The sequence below is a fragment of the Cavia porcellus genome, unplaced genomic scaffold (assembly GCF_034190915.1).
Source record: "Cavia porcellus strain 051 isolate PalLab524CR breed Dunkin Hartley unplaced genomic scaffold, mCavPor4.1 scaffold_8, whole genome shotgun sequence".
Lineage (NCBI taxonomy): Eukaryota > Metazoa > Chordata > Mammalia > Rodentia > Caviidae > Cavia > Cavia porcellus.
This window is the reverse complement of record NW_026947491.1, coordinates 35,023,107-35,036,826: the sequence shown is the minus strand read 5'-3', so window position 1 is coordinate 35,036,826 and position 13,720 is coordinate 35,023,107. Positions and strand designations below refer to the sequence as shown.

Here is a 13,720-nt window from a genome sequence, read left to right as displayed (position 1 = left end):
TCTCTGTATATAGAATAATTCAAGAGTTTTCTGTGCTACTATTTTCTTTCAGGGTCACTAGATGAAAGGGCAGTACTGGATTGGTCACAAATCTTTATCCTGGGTAGGACTATAACTCTGTATCTCCAAATTGTGGTTCAGCTTCATAGTCCTGTAATACAAGGACTAAAATCCATATTTAGGGACTATGACCAGTTAGTCCCTTTTAGTTTTCTAGGAAGCAGCATTTTCCATTATGACTCTGGTTACTACATTCTCAACATTCTGTGTGTATTAGCACATATGACCTTTAGAAGAGTCATGTGCTGTGGCATTCAGCTGTAATAATTGCTATTGAGGAAATCTGAATTCATTTCTTTGTTATGCCATTTATTCAGCTGGGTCTGCTGAAATTCCATGAAGCCTGTGTCACATGTCTCTGTGTTTAAAACGTGCACAGTAATAGTGACTGATTCATGGGTCCAAGGAGGAATAATGATGTCATGATTCTTTTAGGCTTCAAGTTTTGGTTGGGGAAAGGCAAAGCCAGTACCTTATGCACATTTATTGCTAGAAGGTGGAGCTCTAATTATTATTATTATTATTTTTTTGTCTTTTTCGTTTTTATCGGTACCAGGGATCGAACTCACGACTGCCTGTTTGCAAGGCAGGCGCTTATGCCGCTGAGCTAAATTCCCAGCCCTGGAGCTCTAATTATTAACTTGTGAGACTGTTTGAAATAAAATGTTTGAAAATATTTTATACCTAAGACTCATAATTCTAAAGTAGTGAGATTTCCAATCATATTGAGGAACCAAAAAGGACTGTAGATTTACATATCATATTCATGTTTTAGAATAACATTTATTTCAAAAAGTAAATGTATTTCAAATTTATATTTTTTAATCTATGTTACCATGGATAGTTTACTTAACCCTTGCTCCTTGATGTAAAATGAGAATAATTATGATGCCTACTTTATAAACCTTTAGTATCAACAGAACGTGTAAGATATACTAGTACTAATATGTAATAAACATTTAAAAAGTAGTATGTATTTTATTATGGCTAGTAGTATTAAGAAAACTGAAGAGCATATAATAGATCTATATGGATGGCATATAATAGAATGTATGATTGATCCAGGAAACAACAGTTGCCGCCATTGTATGTGTATCACATTGATATTTCCCAATCTGGAGTTCTAAACTCGTTTGTTCCTTGCTATATTCCTTGTTTCCATCTCCCTGCCTTTCTATTTTATAGCTCTGTTATTCTTTCTTCATCCTAATCCTCCTTCCTGCCTTCCATGAACATTCATTGAGCATTTAAAGGAACACATGGACCAGCAGCATTCTCAGTGTTTAGGGAATTCACAGCTTGATGGTGGTTCTGGTAGTTACTGTTTAGTGGTGAGCTGATGAGGACAGGTTCTTACACTTTATCTTATGAGGATCTATTCGATCTCATCTCAGAATGACATAATAAATCTTCTAGAACTTCAATAAAAGATGAGTGGAAGGAACAGGAAACTGAAGATGATGGGCCCATTGGGAAGGCTCTTTGTGTTTGGTTTAATTTTGTTGATTGTAATAGTGTTCTACAGCAAGAGCAGCCTGAAGGAAAATTATAAAACTTTGTGATTAGAACCTACAAGTAAAGGAAGAATAGAGAGAGACCAGTGGGTGTACAGTTTTGTGTGTGAGTTATTGGTATTGCGAGGCTATTGCTCATATCAATAGGAATAGGGAACCCCGGTATGAGAGAAGAAATGAATTTAGGGATTTAATTATGTAAAAGTTGATGATGAGGTAGCAGTAGGATTTTAAAATAGAAATATGGGATCCTAAGCACATTATAGTCTAGCAACAATTTTAGTAGTTTATATTCTTAGGATTTATTAATTTTAATATTGTAGTGTAACTCCTTGCCATGAAGTGTTATAATGACTAATGTAATTTTAAAGTTTTTTTTTTTTTTTTTTTTTTGTGGTCTTTTTCGTTTTTATTGGTACCAGGGATCGAACTCACGACTGCCTGCTTGCAAGGCAGGCACTTATGCTGCTGAGCTAAATCCCCAGGCCCCCCCCCCCTTTTAAAAAATTTTTAAAGTATTTTATATTCTATGGAGTGATTGTTATGTGGTGTTCATGGTATTTACTTTGGTTTGGTCTAAACTAGTTTTAAGTCATATTATACTTATTATTAATAAAAAACATGACATCATTTTAACGTTTGACTTGGTAGGACAGAGAAAAGAAGTATTATATAGGAGTGCTATGGTTGATTTGGCAAGCATACTTTGAATAATGGCCAGTTAAGTAAAGTATTTGCAAAGCTCACTTTATCATCATTTACTGCACTGTTTAGGGATAAGTAACAAGAACAAGTAATGAGGTTAAATATCTATCCCACAAATTTTAAATAGATGTTGTTTTAAAAAATAATGTTTACTTTCTTAAAATTATAATAACAGCAAGCTCATGATAGTGATTTTAAGGGCACTGAGGTGTTAAGGAAATTATCCAGTAGTTTCTTTTATCTTCCTTTTAATCATATGTTATACTCACAAACATTTGTGAAAGTGTATGTATTTTAACCACATAAAACTATATTTACTCGCTGTTTACACCTATTATACCAAAATTCATTCATATTATTGCATGATGAAGCATAGAATTATGTATTTTTCTAAATTGTTTAATTATATTACCACAATTGTATATTCTGTTATGAAGTTTTTTTGGTATAGAAATTAAGCTCTTATGATATGTATTGATACCATTTATTTGTTGTTAAATTATGATTCTCTTTTTTTAAATAATGTATCGAATAAACATCAAGAAGTATTTTTACTGTTTTTATTTTGCAAGTTAAAGCAAACATACTCTACATTGCAGTGTATATGTACAAATTACAAACTCAGGCTCTCTTTTTTCCCCCTCTTCCATGCCCCATACACCAAATCTGGTGCACCACACCATAGCTATGTTGTTTTCCAAGATGGCTTCTGTAAAAGGCTTTCAGCATCACTGGGCTTTTAACAACAGCAATGATAGACTGATAACTGCTCAAGATGGCTAGGAGTAACTGTAAATGCTTGCTTTCTTGCATGCTTTTTCAAAAACTGCTCTTGATTACAAATTTGAATTAATAAAAAGATAATAGAGGAACAGATGTTTCTTTTGCCAAGTGAATGCATAAAATTTTTTCCATAATTTTAATTTTAGGTTATAAATTATGAGGTCAGGATTCTGAAATGTTTATTGTTATCTCATTAACTAAAAACTTTTTACTGACTTAATGGCTGAGTGTGTATTTCTTTAATGTTTATGCAAAGACTGAGGCATGGTTGAATTCTTGATTCTTCTGGACAAAAATTTAATGACTGAAATGACTGAAATTAATTAGTAAAGGAGAAAAACAGTTTTAATCTCACACTTCCACCTGCCATTGCCTTTGAATGACCAAGACTCAGCACTTGCCCAGGAGAAGAAGCAGAACCAAAACTAAAAGAAATCAGAAAATAGAATTGAAAAGCCATAGCCTTGTATGTTTTTTACTGACGGCATTTAAAAATAATACAAGCAGATTTATTTCTTATATGTATGTATATGTAATGTTGGCATTAGGAAAAAAGTACCGTGTCTATTTATAGAAACACCAAAATCATACTCAGATTTGCAAGATAGCAAATAGCCCTTAATGAATCATCATGCCTTCTCTAGTGGACAGGGTACAATTTAATTTCTTTACTATTTTTGCCCATTTTTATGACTGTTACACTGTTAGTAACGTAGGAAGTCTAAGGTTTGTTCCCTAACAATCCAGTGAGTTCAAGCAAAGGGAATTTTTAGGATATTTCTGGTGTTGTACAATTAGTCTGTCAAAATGTTACGTGTCTGATTGAAATATATTCCTGTATGAATGACTGAAATGTTGTCTAATTGTCACTGAAGAGTTTCCTAGTTATCAGGTAACAATTGGATCTTGTCTGATATATTAAAATTCCTTGATGAATGAGATTAGATCTTTTACTTTTTATATGTCATCTAAAACCTTTTAAACTGTTCAAGATACATGCCAAAGAACTAATGTGTGATAGGGCAGAAACTGAATGAAAGGAGATTACAGTCATGACAAAGGCATCTGTTACTTCTCTTACTCAAGCGATATTTGCCAGAGGAAATCACTTATGTTGTCACGGAAGAACATTGTGTATGTTGTCCCGTAACACTTCTGTCTACAAGAGAACAAACTCTTACTGTTGAACAATCTCTTACTAATTTCTCTTAGCCACTAAGAGACTGAATGTGGGCACAAGCACTGCCTGATGTACAGTATCTGGAAAAAATGCTTTTCTGTCCCAGGGGAGCACCCGTCTGTGATAGGGTACAGTTTAATCTCAAGAAAAAGTTTAGAAACTCATTAACTTTAAAAAGTATGTTAAACATTAGCCCTAACTAGATTTTTAAAATGTTAGCCTTACTCTGAGATTACTTAAAATGTATTTGAGTTTTAAACACTAGCATGAGGTAGAAAGAGAAGTAATCTCAGCAAACCAAAACCTATTCCATATAATTAGCCCCAAAGCAGAAGAAAAGGTGTAGCCTTAAATGGATAGATTATTGACTACTGTTACAATATTACTGTTAGCTGAAATAAATTCTTTTTCTTTTCTTTTTTTTGTCTTTTTCATTTTTATTGGTACTGGGGTCGAACTCAAGACTGCCTGCTTGCAAGGCAGGTGCTTATGCCGCTGAGCTAAATCCCCAGCCCCCTGAAATAAATTCTTATATTGAAATTGCCTTTGTGTTTTCCATTTTAATGTATTACAGAAAAAGGAAAATACACAATCCAAAATATTCATAAAGATACAGCACCTTCTCACAGTCATCATTCTTCACCATATTCTCAATTGTATCTCAATTACAGTACTGTTTCCTTCTACTAAGTAACTGATCAAGCATCATAAAGGAAGTTAAAAATCCTGGTACGAGAAGGAAGATAAAAAGAATGTTTCACACATAAAACAGTGTAATTTACTCCTCATGAAAACTAACAGTGCTTTATTCTAATCAGGGCCTAAACTTTCGTCTTTATTGACTGGTCAGGAACAAAATTTATGAAGATTCAAAAAGGCTCTTTACATAAGAGGAATATGATACTATAAGAAACATCTTAAATAATTAATCATTCGTTTGATAGTGTGAGAAACTACTGAATGTCAATGGTTCTTTTTCTTGTTCTTTTTTCCTTTAAATTTTATTGTCAAATAGTATCCTTCTGTGATTGAAATCCTACTCTGGAGCCGGATCTCTGTAATTTGAACTCCAGTTGTGCTATATTAATGCGTAACTGCATTATATTTATTAAGCCAATTCTACAAAGCTTTTGTATTATGATAGTCAAAATTAAGCCATTCACATTTATTGTGTTCAATGATCTGCACAGCTTTGTTCCTTTTATTTGTTCTTATTTCTACCTCTATTATTTGCTAATTATGTCTATGAGTTCCTTAAACTCTCTCTGCTGTAGATTCTGTAAAGTGGGATTAACAGTATTCTCATATGTAATTATTAAATGAGGTAATACAGATGAAGTTCCAGAAATGTGTTTGCCTTTGAATAAGCAATGCATTTGTTAAGTGTAATTTGTATTTCATATTGACATATTGTTTCTTATTTTTCCTTCCATTTTCATACCTTTGTTGACTTTCCTCATTAAATTAGAAGTTTTCCTGGAAATCTGTTTTTCTTTGGTAATGTTACTTTTATCTTTTTCTTCGATAATGTGACTCTCTCTCTCTCTCCCTCTCTCTGTCTGTCTTTGTCTCTGTCTTTCTCACACACACAGACACACACACGCACACACACACATGTACACGCAAGCTACACGTCACACATGAATACCGTTTCCACTAGGGTTTATGTCATATCCAAGTTTACTCCTCCCCTAAGCATATGTGCCAACCTGTACTGCTACCAGCAGTTTATAAAAGATTTAGGTGTTCCAGCACAACTGTTTTTGTCAGTTTTTTTTCATTTTAGTAATTGCAGCAGGTATACGATCATGTTTCATTGTTTTTTTGCTGGTATTTCCTTGACTACAGTAACGTTTAGGGCATCTTTTCATGTACTTAACTGCTTTTGGGTTTTTGCTTTTGTGAGATAAGGAGACTCCTTGATTGTGCCTGTTGCAAAAGAAGCTTTTGAGCAGCATAATTCCAGCTGTGTAATTTTTGCCTGACTCTTTTTAGCCTCTTCCTGTGCTATTGTATCCACAAATTCATTGCTAAATTTCACTTCAAGAAACTTTCCCCCACATTTTATTCCAAAAGTTTTAGACCTTGGGTCTTACTTTTAAGTATTTAAAAGTAATTTTGAGTTACAGTAATTTGTTATATTTGGTGGTCCTGGGAACCTTGATGAAGATGATTTGATCATATAGCTGAGGGTTTATTTTTGCCTCCTTATTTTGTTTCTTTGGTTTATGTGCCTGCTATGAATATGTTTACCTAAATTTTTATATAGCCGTATGTTTTCCTCCACTTCTATACATACCTAGCTGTGGAAATGCAGTGTCTCAGCATAGGTGAAATCCAGCTCAAAAACTGCCAGAAAACCTTTCGAGGAGATTATATCAGTCCTTGGTTTTATCATTTTTTAAAATTGTAGACCTCCTCTAATAGATAGAACCAATGTTTTGTCTCCAGTTGAATTATTATTGAGACACTTAAAGTAACTGAAATTTATCTTCGGTTATGTGTTCATATTTTTTGTCTCGTCCCACTAATGTGTGAGCTTTATTGAGGTCATTTGCTTCTTATTTTCTAAACATTTCCTGACATAGGCTATGTGATGGTGAACCTTTTAGGGTTTTCAATGATAATAAACAGTCTGCAGCCCCATGTATGCCATAGGTTTGCTACCATGAGATTAGTTACTCCATAAATGTTTTTTTTTTTTTTAAATAAATGACATGGATGAGCAAATAAATCAAACTGAGTATTTTTTTCTACTTAGAAATCCTTCTTACCAGTGAAGGATTACATTTATATTTAAAATAAAGTAGATTATTTTAATAACAAATATATAAATTTGTCTTTGTCTAATAAATCTTAAATTTATTTTTGTGTTAGTTATTTTTGTTTATAAACTACTAAGGGCCTTCTATTTCTTCTCATCTGACTTTTTTGGTCTATTTTTTGCTGACACTACTACCACTAAATAGTTGGTAGAAAGATGAGCTAAAAAAGAAAGTAAAGAAGAGGTAAAAAGAGGGGGCTGGGGATTTAGCTCAGCGGCATAAGCGCCTGCCTTGCAAGCAGGCAGTTGTGAGTTCGATCGCCGGTACCAATAAAAATGAAAAAGACAAAAAAAAAAAAAAAAAAAAAAAAAAAAAAGAACTAGAAAAGGTACCCAAACTGCCTGAGTATTGCTCTTTAGTGGCAATAGTCAATAATTTAAATGTATAGGTTTCTGTGCATAGTACTTAAAGATATTACTTACAATGTCCAGTAATTCTATATATAACTACAATAATCTGGTATTTTATACTATCAAATATTATAAAATATATATCTGCATTTGACCTTTTGGTTTTAAATTCACATCTATTGTGACATTGCTTAATTTTTTGTTATTCCTGGGACTTTTTACACATTGTTTAATAAAAGTACATTTTGTTCTATGCTTAATGAAGTTGTACTCTACAAAATGTGATTGCTCTGCAGTGAGATTAAATATCATTGATGACTTAAGGGCTCATTCTACCTACTGAGAAAACCAATAGAAATTTATTGATTACCCACTGGTAAATACTTTTTTTTTTTAATAGTTAGACTTGTTAAGGTAAGACTTAGATTCAGTCTTTTAATATGGTCTATAATGTAAACATTTTTCAAACTGTTCATTACTGTGAAATTTAGTGCTTGTGATAACGTGGTGCAACATTGTTTTAAATAATTTGTCCTTTTATTGTTTCACATTGAAGGAAGATGTGTAAGTATTAAATGTTTCAGCTAGTCTTTTCTTGCAATACATTTAGTCACATCCAATTTAATGTCTTTATTATATTTTTTTTCTTCTCAGAAAATCAAATAAAGAAAACTGCTTCATATTTATATAATGACAGCAACATGAATGAAGGTCTTAACATAAAGAAGGAAATGGCTTTTGGATACCCTTTAAAAAATAGGTCACTGGAAGATGAAAGAAGCCCATTACATTCCAGGAATAAACGTTTTTTATCATACCCAAGATATGTGGAAGTTATGGTGACTGCTGATGCTAAAATGGTTCGTCACCATGGACAGAATTTGCAGCACTATGTCCTAACCCTGATGTCAATCGTAAGTAAACTTAGTTGGACTTGTGTGTATCCTAAGGTACTTATCTCAGTTTTCATATGTCAGTGAAAAGTTGAGTGAAAATTGCTTTTGTTTCTGGGACAGCTTTCTAAAACACTTGAAAATTTGTGAAACCACTTGGAGAAAATCCTTGAGGTGTTCTTTACTTCTTCCCATGAATGGCTTCTGCCCTCTAGTGACAGGGAATATCCTCTGTCACATTGATCTTTGAACTTTTGAAACTTTATCCTATTTCAGCCCTGAGGGGACAGGATACTGCTACATTATCTAAATCAGAAATTTGTATTTTATAAATACATTTGTGAGAATAAAGGGGTAGAGCCATGTTTGCAAGTTTTGATTATAAGATAGCACTAGGTATCTTTGGTTTGATGTTAATATCTCTGTCAAACAGTGATGACGCCAGCATTCACAGAATAGAGTTCTAGTGCAGGTAAGGAACACCAGTTCTGTGTTAGTGATGGTGCCTTATGTCATATATATGCACATGTGTGTATACAGATAAACACAACTTATCATACCACCAGGATTATTCCTGAGGTTAGTTAGGTCCGGTGTTTTAGAGACTTGGCCATGACACATTTGTAGCAGATTGTCACTTCCCCTTAGCTAGAAATTTCTAGTTAAGTTCATGGGGAGTTGATCCTAAGTCAACCCTGTCATTTTCCTTTTTTTTTTTTTTTGACATTTTATCTTAAATTCTGATGTTTATGTCATGTTGTAAGTTTCTAAATTCAGTATCTAGTATAAACTGAGTACTCAATATACAGTTACTAAGAGAAAGTAAGAGAAAGTGGTTAAAATAATATTTTTCTGAATATAGCACATTATTATAAACAAAAAACAAAGGTAATCCAAAGTGATTTTATGAAATTGAATAATACAGACACTCATTTTGTTTATTTGAATTGATTTTTAAAAGTGACACAGAATTATGGATAGAAATTTATCCTGATGAGTGATAAACTTTGCAATTGAAAATGGTTAATTTTAATTTTTAAAATATTTTTCAGTTAGTGTTTTTATAATATTTCATATAAGTGATGTAATTTCCTACATTTGGCCCATGTGTGGTGGGTAGTACACGCCTGTAAACGCAGAATAGTGGGATACTGAGGCAGAAGGATTACAAGGATAAGTCTAATATGGGCAAATTAATGAGTTAGTGAGACTCTCAAAATAAAAACAAATTTTTTTTTAAAGAGCTGGGGATCTAGTTCTGTATAAACGGTCTAGGTTCATTCCTCAGTATCACAGGAGAAATGAAGAGAAGAGAGGGAAGGAGAGGAGAGGGGTCAAAATTGATTAATTAAAAAATTAAGAGAATTGAATGGGTGAATGGAAAAATAGCAGATTTTATAAATGCAAGGGAATTTGAAGAAGGAATTTGGAAGCATGGTAAATGACAGGTAACTGATGCTGTGGTTTTGAAATACTAACTAGAAGAAGTAATATAAGAATAATTTTAGAATAGCTACATTTAATTGTGAAATACATATTTCAATATCTGTGTATATTTTTGGTGATATCACCACCCTCAGAAAATTTTAATCTATATTTTACATAAAAACATCACTGTTAGAAGATACTGTTGCACAGCTTGGAGTTGAAATTTAAAGCTGTGTCCATGCGGGGCAAAGCAGAAATTTTGATTTCATGGAAAAGTGGTTGTGTCTGATGTTGCTTGAAACCACAAACCATTGCTGTCTGTATCATTTCCTAGATTTTTAGTCCCATTAGAAGGAGAGCAGGTTTCAGCTGAAGAGGAAATGTTTGTAGATGCAGTGACCTGTTTTGCATTAAGCCTGATTCACGAGGAGATAGGTGCGGTGAGATTGAGAGAGAGGGCAGAATTCCAGATATCTGTGGAGTAAGAAGAAGAATTTAGTACCTCTTGAGAGGTACTTCGGGCCTCTGCACGCTTTTCTTTCTCCTCAGAGGACAAATGCCAGATGATTTCTGAATACTTGACTTTCGTGCTTCTTCTTCAATTGTTTTCTTCTTTAAATGAAAAAGTATTCAAAGAGAATTCAGGCAGGTCAGCAGACTGAAAGGCTCTGTGCACACACTGTTGTTTTATGGGTAAAATCAGCCCTGTTAATGTGGGAGGAAACCTAGAAAAGGATATAAACTCTTTATTTTGCATAGAGCCTTCTTAGTTTTAGTATGAAAAACCTCACATTTTAAAAATGCTTTCAGCCCTGGGTAAATTGGGACAGGTACAGCTCAATTTCCAAAATTGCTCTAAAGAAGTCAAAGGAATGTTGTACCCACATAAATGTCGACAGTTGTTTCCATTTGAAGAAGGAACCATGTAGATTTTGCACACTTTCTTCCCAAGTTTTTAGAAACCATGAATTAATCATTAAAACACACAAACACTTGGACTTCTGGTAATAGTCTAATGATAGGAACTAGGGAAAAGAAAAATTTGCTTTAGACGTGGAATATGATAGTAAGTTATTTAAAGTTCAAAGTGATGAAAAAGAGTTTGTGTGTGTTAAGAGTTTGCATGTAGTGGGGAAGGCAACTGAACAGATGGATTATATACACAACTTAGAAAAAAGCTTTTCTAACATTATCTGTTCTGTAGAAAATAAACAATTGTGCTATCTTTTTTTTTTTTTTCTTTTTGTCTTTTTTCATTTTTATTGGTACCAGGGATTGAACTCACGACTGCCTGCTTGCAAGGCAGGTGCTTATGCCACTGAGCTAAATCCCCAGCCCCACTGTGCTATCTTCTTAAACTGTTTGCTTTTAAGAATTTAGCAAGCTGAGTGCAATGTTATAAAAAGTGTAATTTAATTATCTTTTTAGGCTTCTGTATTATGTTACAAATATAGTTTGGTGATATTTATTATTTAGTAGGTCTCTGGAATTGACAGTGAGTAAGAACACAACTGGTGTGGCATAAAATGAAATAAGTGTACTAACTCAGCAGAAATACTCCATCATCTGCTGTATTAAAGCTTTTATCCTTAAGAGAATTTTGGCACCAGCATTTGGTTAAAATAGTATTTCTACATGCATTACTAAACTACTTAAATATATGTAAAATAGAACAGTTATTTTCTTTGGCATGTTATTCTAGTATTTGATGACGTTTAATAAACTTTAATTACAATGTTTCAGGGAGTAGCACTCTCCATTGTATTTATAAAGGTTTGTTTTATGATAGTCTCTCTGTCATAGACTTACTAATATAAATTTAAGGAGCATCGCTTGATCCTCAAGAAGTAGTCCTATTTAGTAGAGCATAATTACTACTGTTAGAGGCATTATTCGAGTATGAACCTTCTTTGTAGTACATTGGTTTTATACCATTGCTTACAATTTCTTGGGCTGCTCTCACTAATATTATTCAAGATGAGGAAAATTTCATACATGTATTATAATTACTTGTGATATTTTTTCCTTCCTTCAACTTGGCACTTTGTGTATTCTTAATTCTTTGTACATATCACTTTATATGTGTGTGCAATGTCGATCTTTATAAATTAAAGAGTATTGTTCTTGGTAAACAAAATTTATTTTATTAGAATCAGTTTTTTAGGAGTGACTGCATGTGTTAATGAAGGTCACCTATATTTGTGCCATATGTGAACCTTTCTTGTAACTCTAAAAGTTAACATTCAGTATATCATTTCCTAAGAGGTAGTCTATGGAATGGAATATTAACTCTGTGTGACCTGCTGTTTGAGGGAGTAGGACAGATGACTGCAACTACACAGTTGCAAGAAATGCTACAAATAAAACATCCATAGATTATTTATTAGCTTATTCAAGATCTGATGAAGATGTATACTTAGCTCTTTTTGTCTCAGTGTTTCTTAAAATATAAGAATTTAGTTCTTTAAAGAAAGTGTTCTTCACATTCCTCCCCCAACAATCACCTGGTTAGCACCGATCCAGTACACAAGGGTATTATGAGTGAGGGAATCAGTGTCTCAGAGTGTCTGCAGACACTAAGACAGAAGAAGCATATCTATTCTGCAGGTTGAGCAACTGGTGTGTAACTAACAATGGAGCTAGGATTCAAATACAGGTCCCTTACTGCATAGAACTTCTCAGGGGCTGTGATCCGGTTAACCACCTGCAGGACAACATCAGAGGTTAGGAAATGAGTTGCAGAGAGTTTTCAAATAGTTTTTGTAGCAAGAGCTAATGAGGAAGTACTTGAGGCAAAGTGCTAAAATTCTGTAAGATAACATTATGTAGTCAGAGCCCACACCTACTGTGTGGGTGGTGGTGAAGTTATTTAAGCTGAATCCACTGTTTTCATGTTTTACCCTAGGAGACTGTAAGTTAAGGGTAAAAGATCGTGCTTTATTCATTTCCATGACTCTAGTAAGCAACATAGGGTGTGCCAGGCAGTAGTCAAAAAACATGAAAGTAAATAATGAAACAGTGATGCTTTTAGGGACTTTGCTTTCAATTTAGGCGTGCTGTCATAATTTAAAATAAGTGTCGGACATGGTTGCACACGCCTGTAATCCCAGCACTCTGAAAGCTGAGGCAGGAGGTTCACTGTGAATTTGAGGCCAGCCTGGGCTACGTAGTAAGTGTAAGGTCAACCTGAAACCCTGTCTTAAAAAAAAGTATATGTGCATATATATACGAGAACTAGCTTTACACAGCAGTCATGCATCCCGTAACAGTGGGGCTTCGTTCTGAGAAACACATCGTCGTGGGATTTTTGTCCTATGTCTATATCACAATGTGTCCTTACACAAAGCTAGATGATACAGCTAATGGCACATGTAGGCAATGTGGTGTATAGGTACCATATGACCTATTGCTCCTAGGATCATGATGAACAAAACAACACAAGATTAAATTATAATGTTTGTTTATACCAGCATCAGCATAAATACGCAAGTATGCACTGTGTTACGTTATGGTGGCTGAGTGTCAGTAAGTACCAGGAATTGTTCAGCTTTACCTAATCGATAGGTTTACCTTTGCATGTTTATGAAATCTAGCATTGACTGAAAAGTCATGTGGCGCGCAACTTTTCTTCAGAAAGTTTTAAATCGGTGGTAGTAATAATAACAGCTATTGTGACTGATCCCTACAACCCAGGCTCTGATCTAAATCTATTGGTATCATCTTATATAAACCATATGGCCTATTAAGTAGAATCATTATTAGCAAGTGGCTCTCAGAATTTGAGCCTGATTAACTTAACAGACTTTATAACCACTACCTATTATACATAACGATTGTCTGAATTACTTTTAAAATTTTGTTTTAGAGAGCAAAACCGATAAACAATGAAAACAAGTTTCAAAACAGAGTAGTAGGATGGTTACAATACTTGATACATTGTGTGTGCATGTCTTTTAGTAGTTATTCAGAATGTAGGACATTG

The 13,720-nt window shown here is 33.7% G+C and overlaps 1 protein-coding gene across 8 annotated transcripts in view; it reads left to right on the top strand.

Annotated features, from left to right (window-relative positions):
• Adamts20 (ADAM metallopeptidase with thrombospondin type 1 motif 20) overlaps positions 1–13,720 on the top strand; it is a 164,573-nt gene that overhangs the window by 31,203 nt on the left and 119,650 nt on the right. For 7 of the 8 annotated variants that reach the window (XR_010049214.1, XR_010049215.1, XR_010049216.1 and 4 more), the window contains exon 4: positions 8,072–8,331. Coding sequence is in view for 3 of the 8 variants with exons in the window: in XM_063254584.1 (XP_063110654.1) it covers positions 8,072–8,331 (260 nt within the window). In the remaining 5 variants the exon portion in view is untranslated. Of the gene's footprint in view, positions 1–8,071; positions 8,332–13,720 lie in introns of those variants that run through there. The other variant, XM_063254585.1, reaches the window with a different exon arrangement.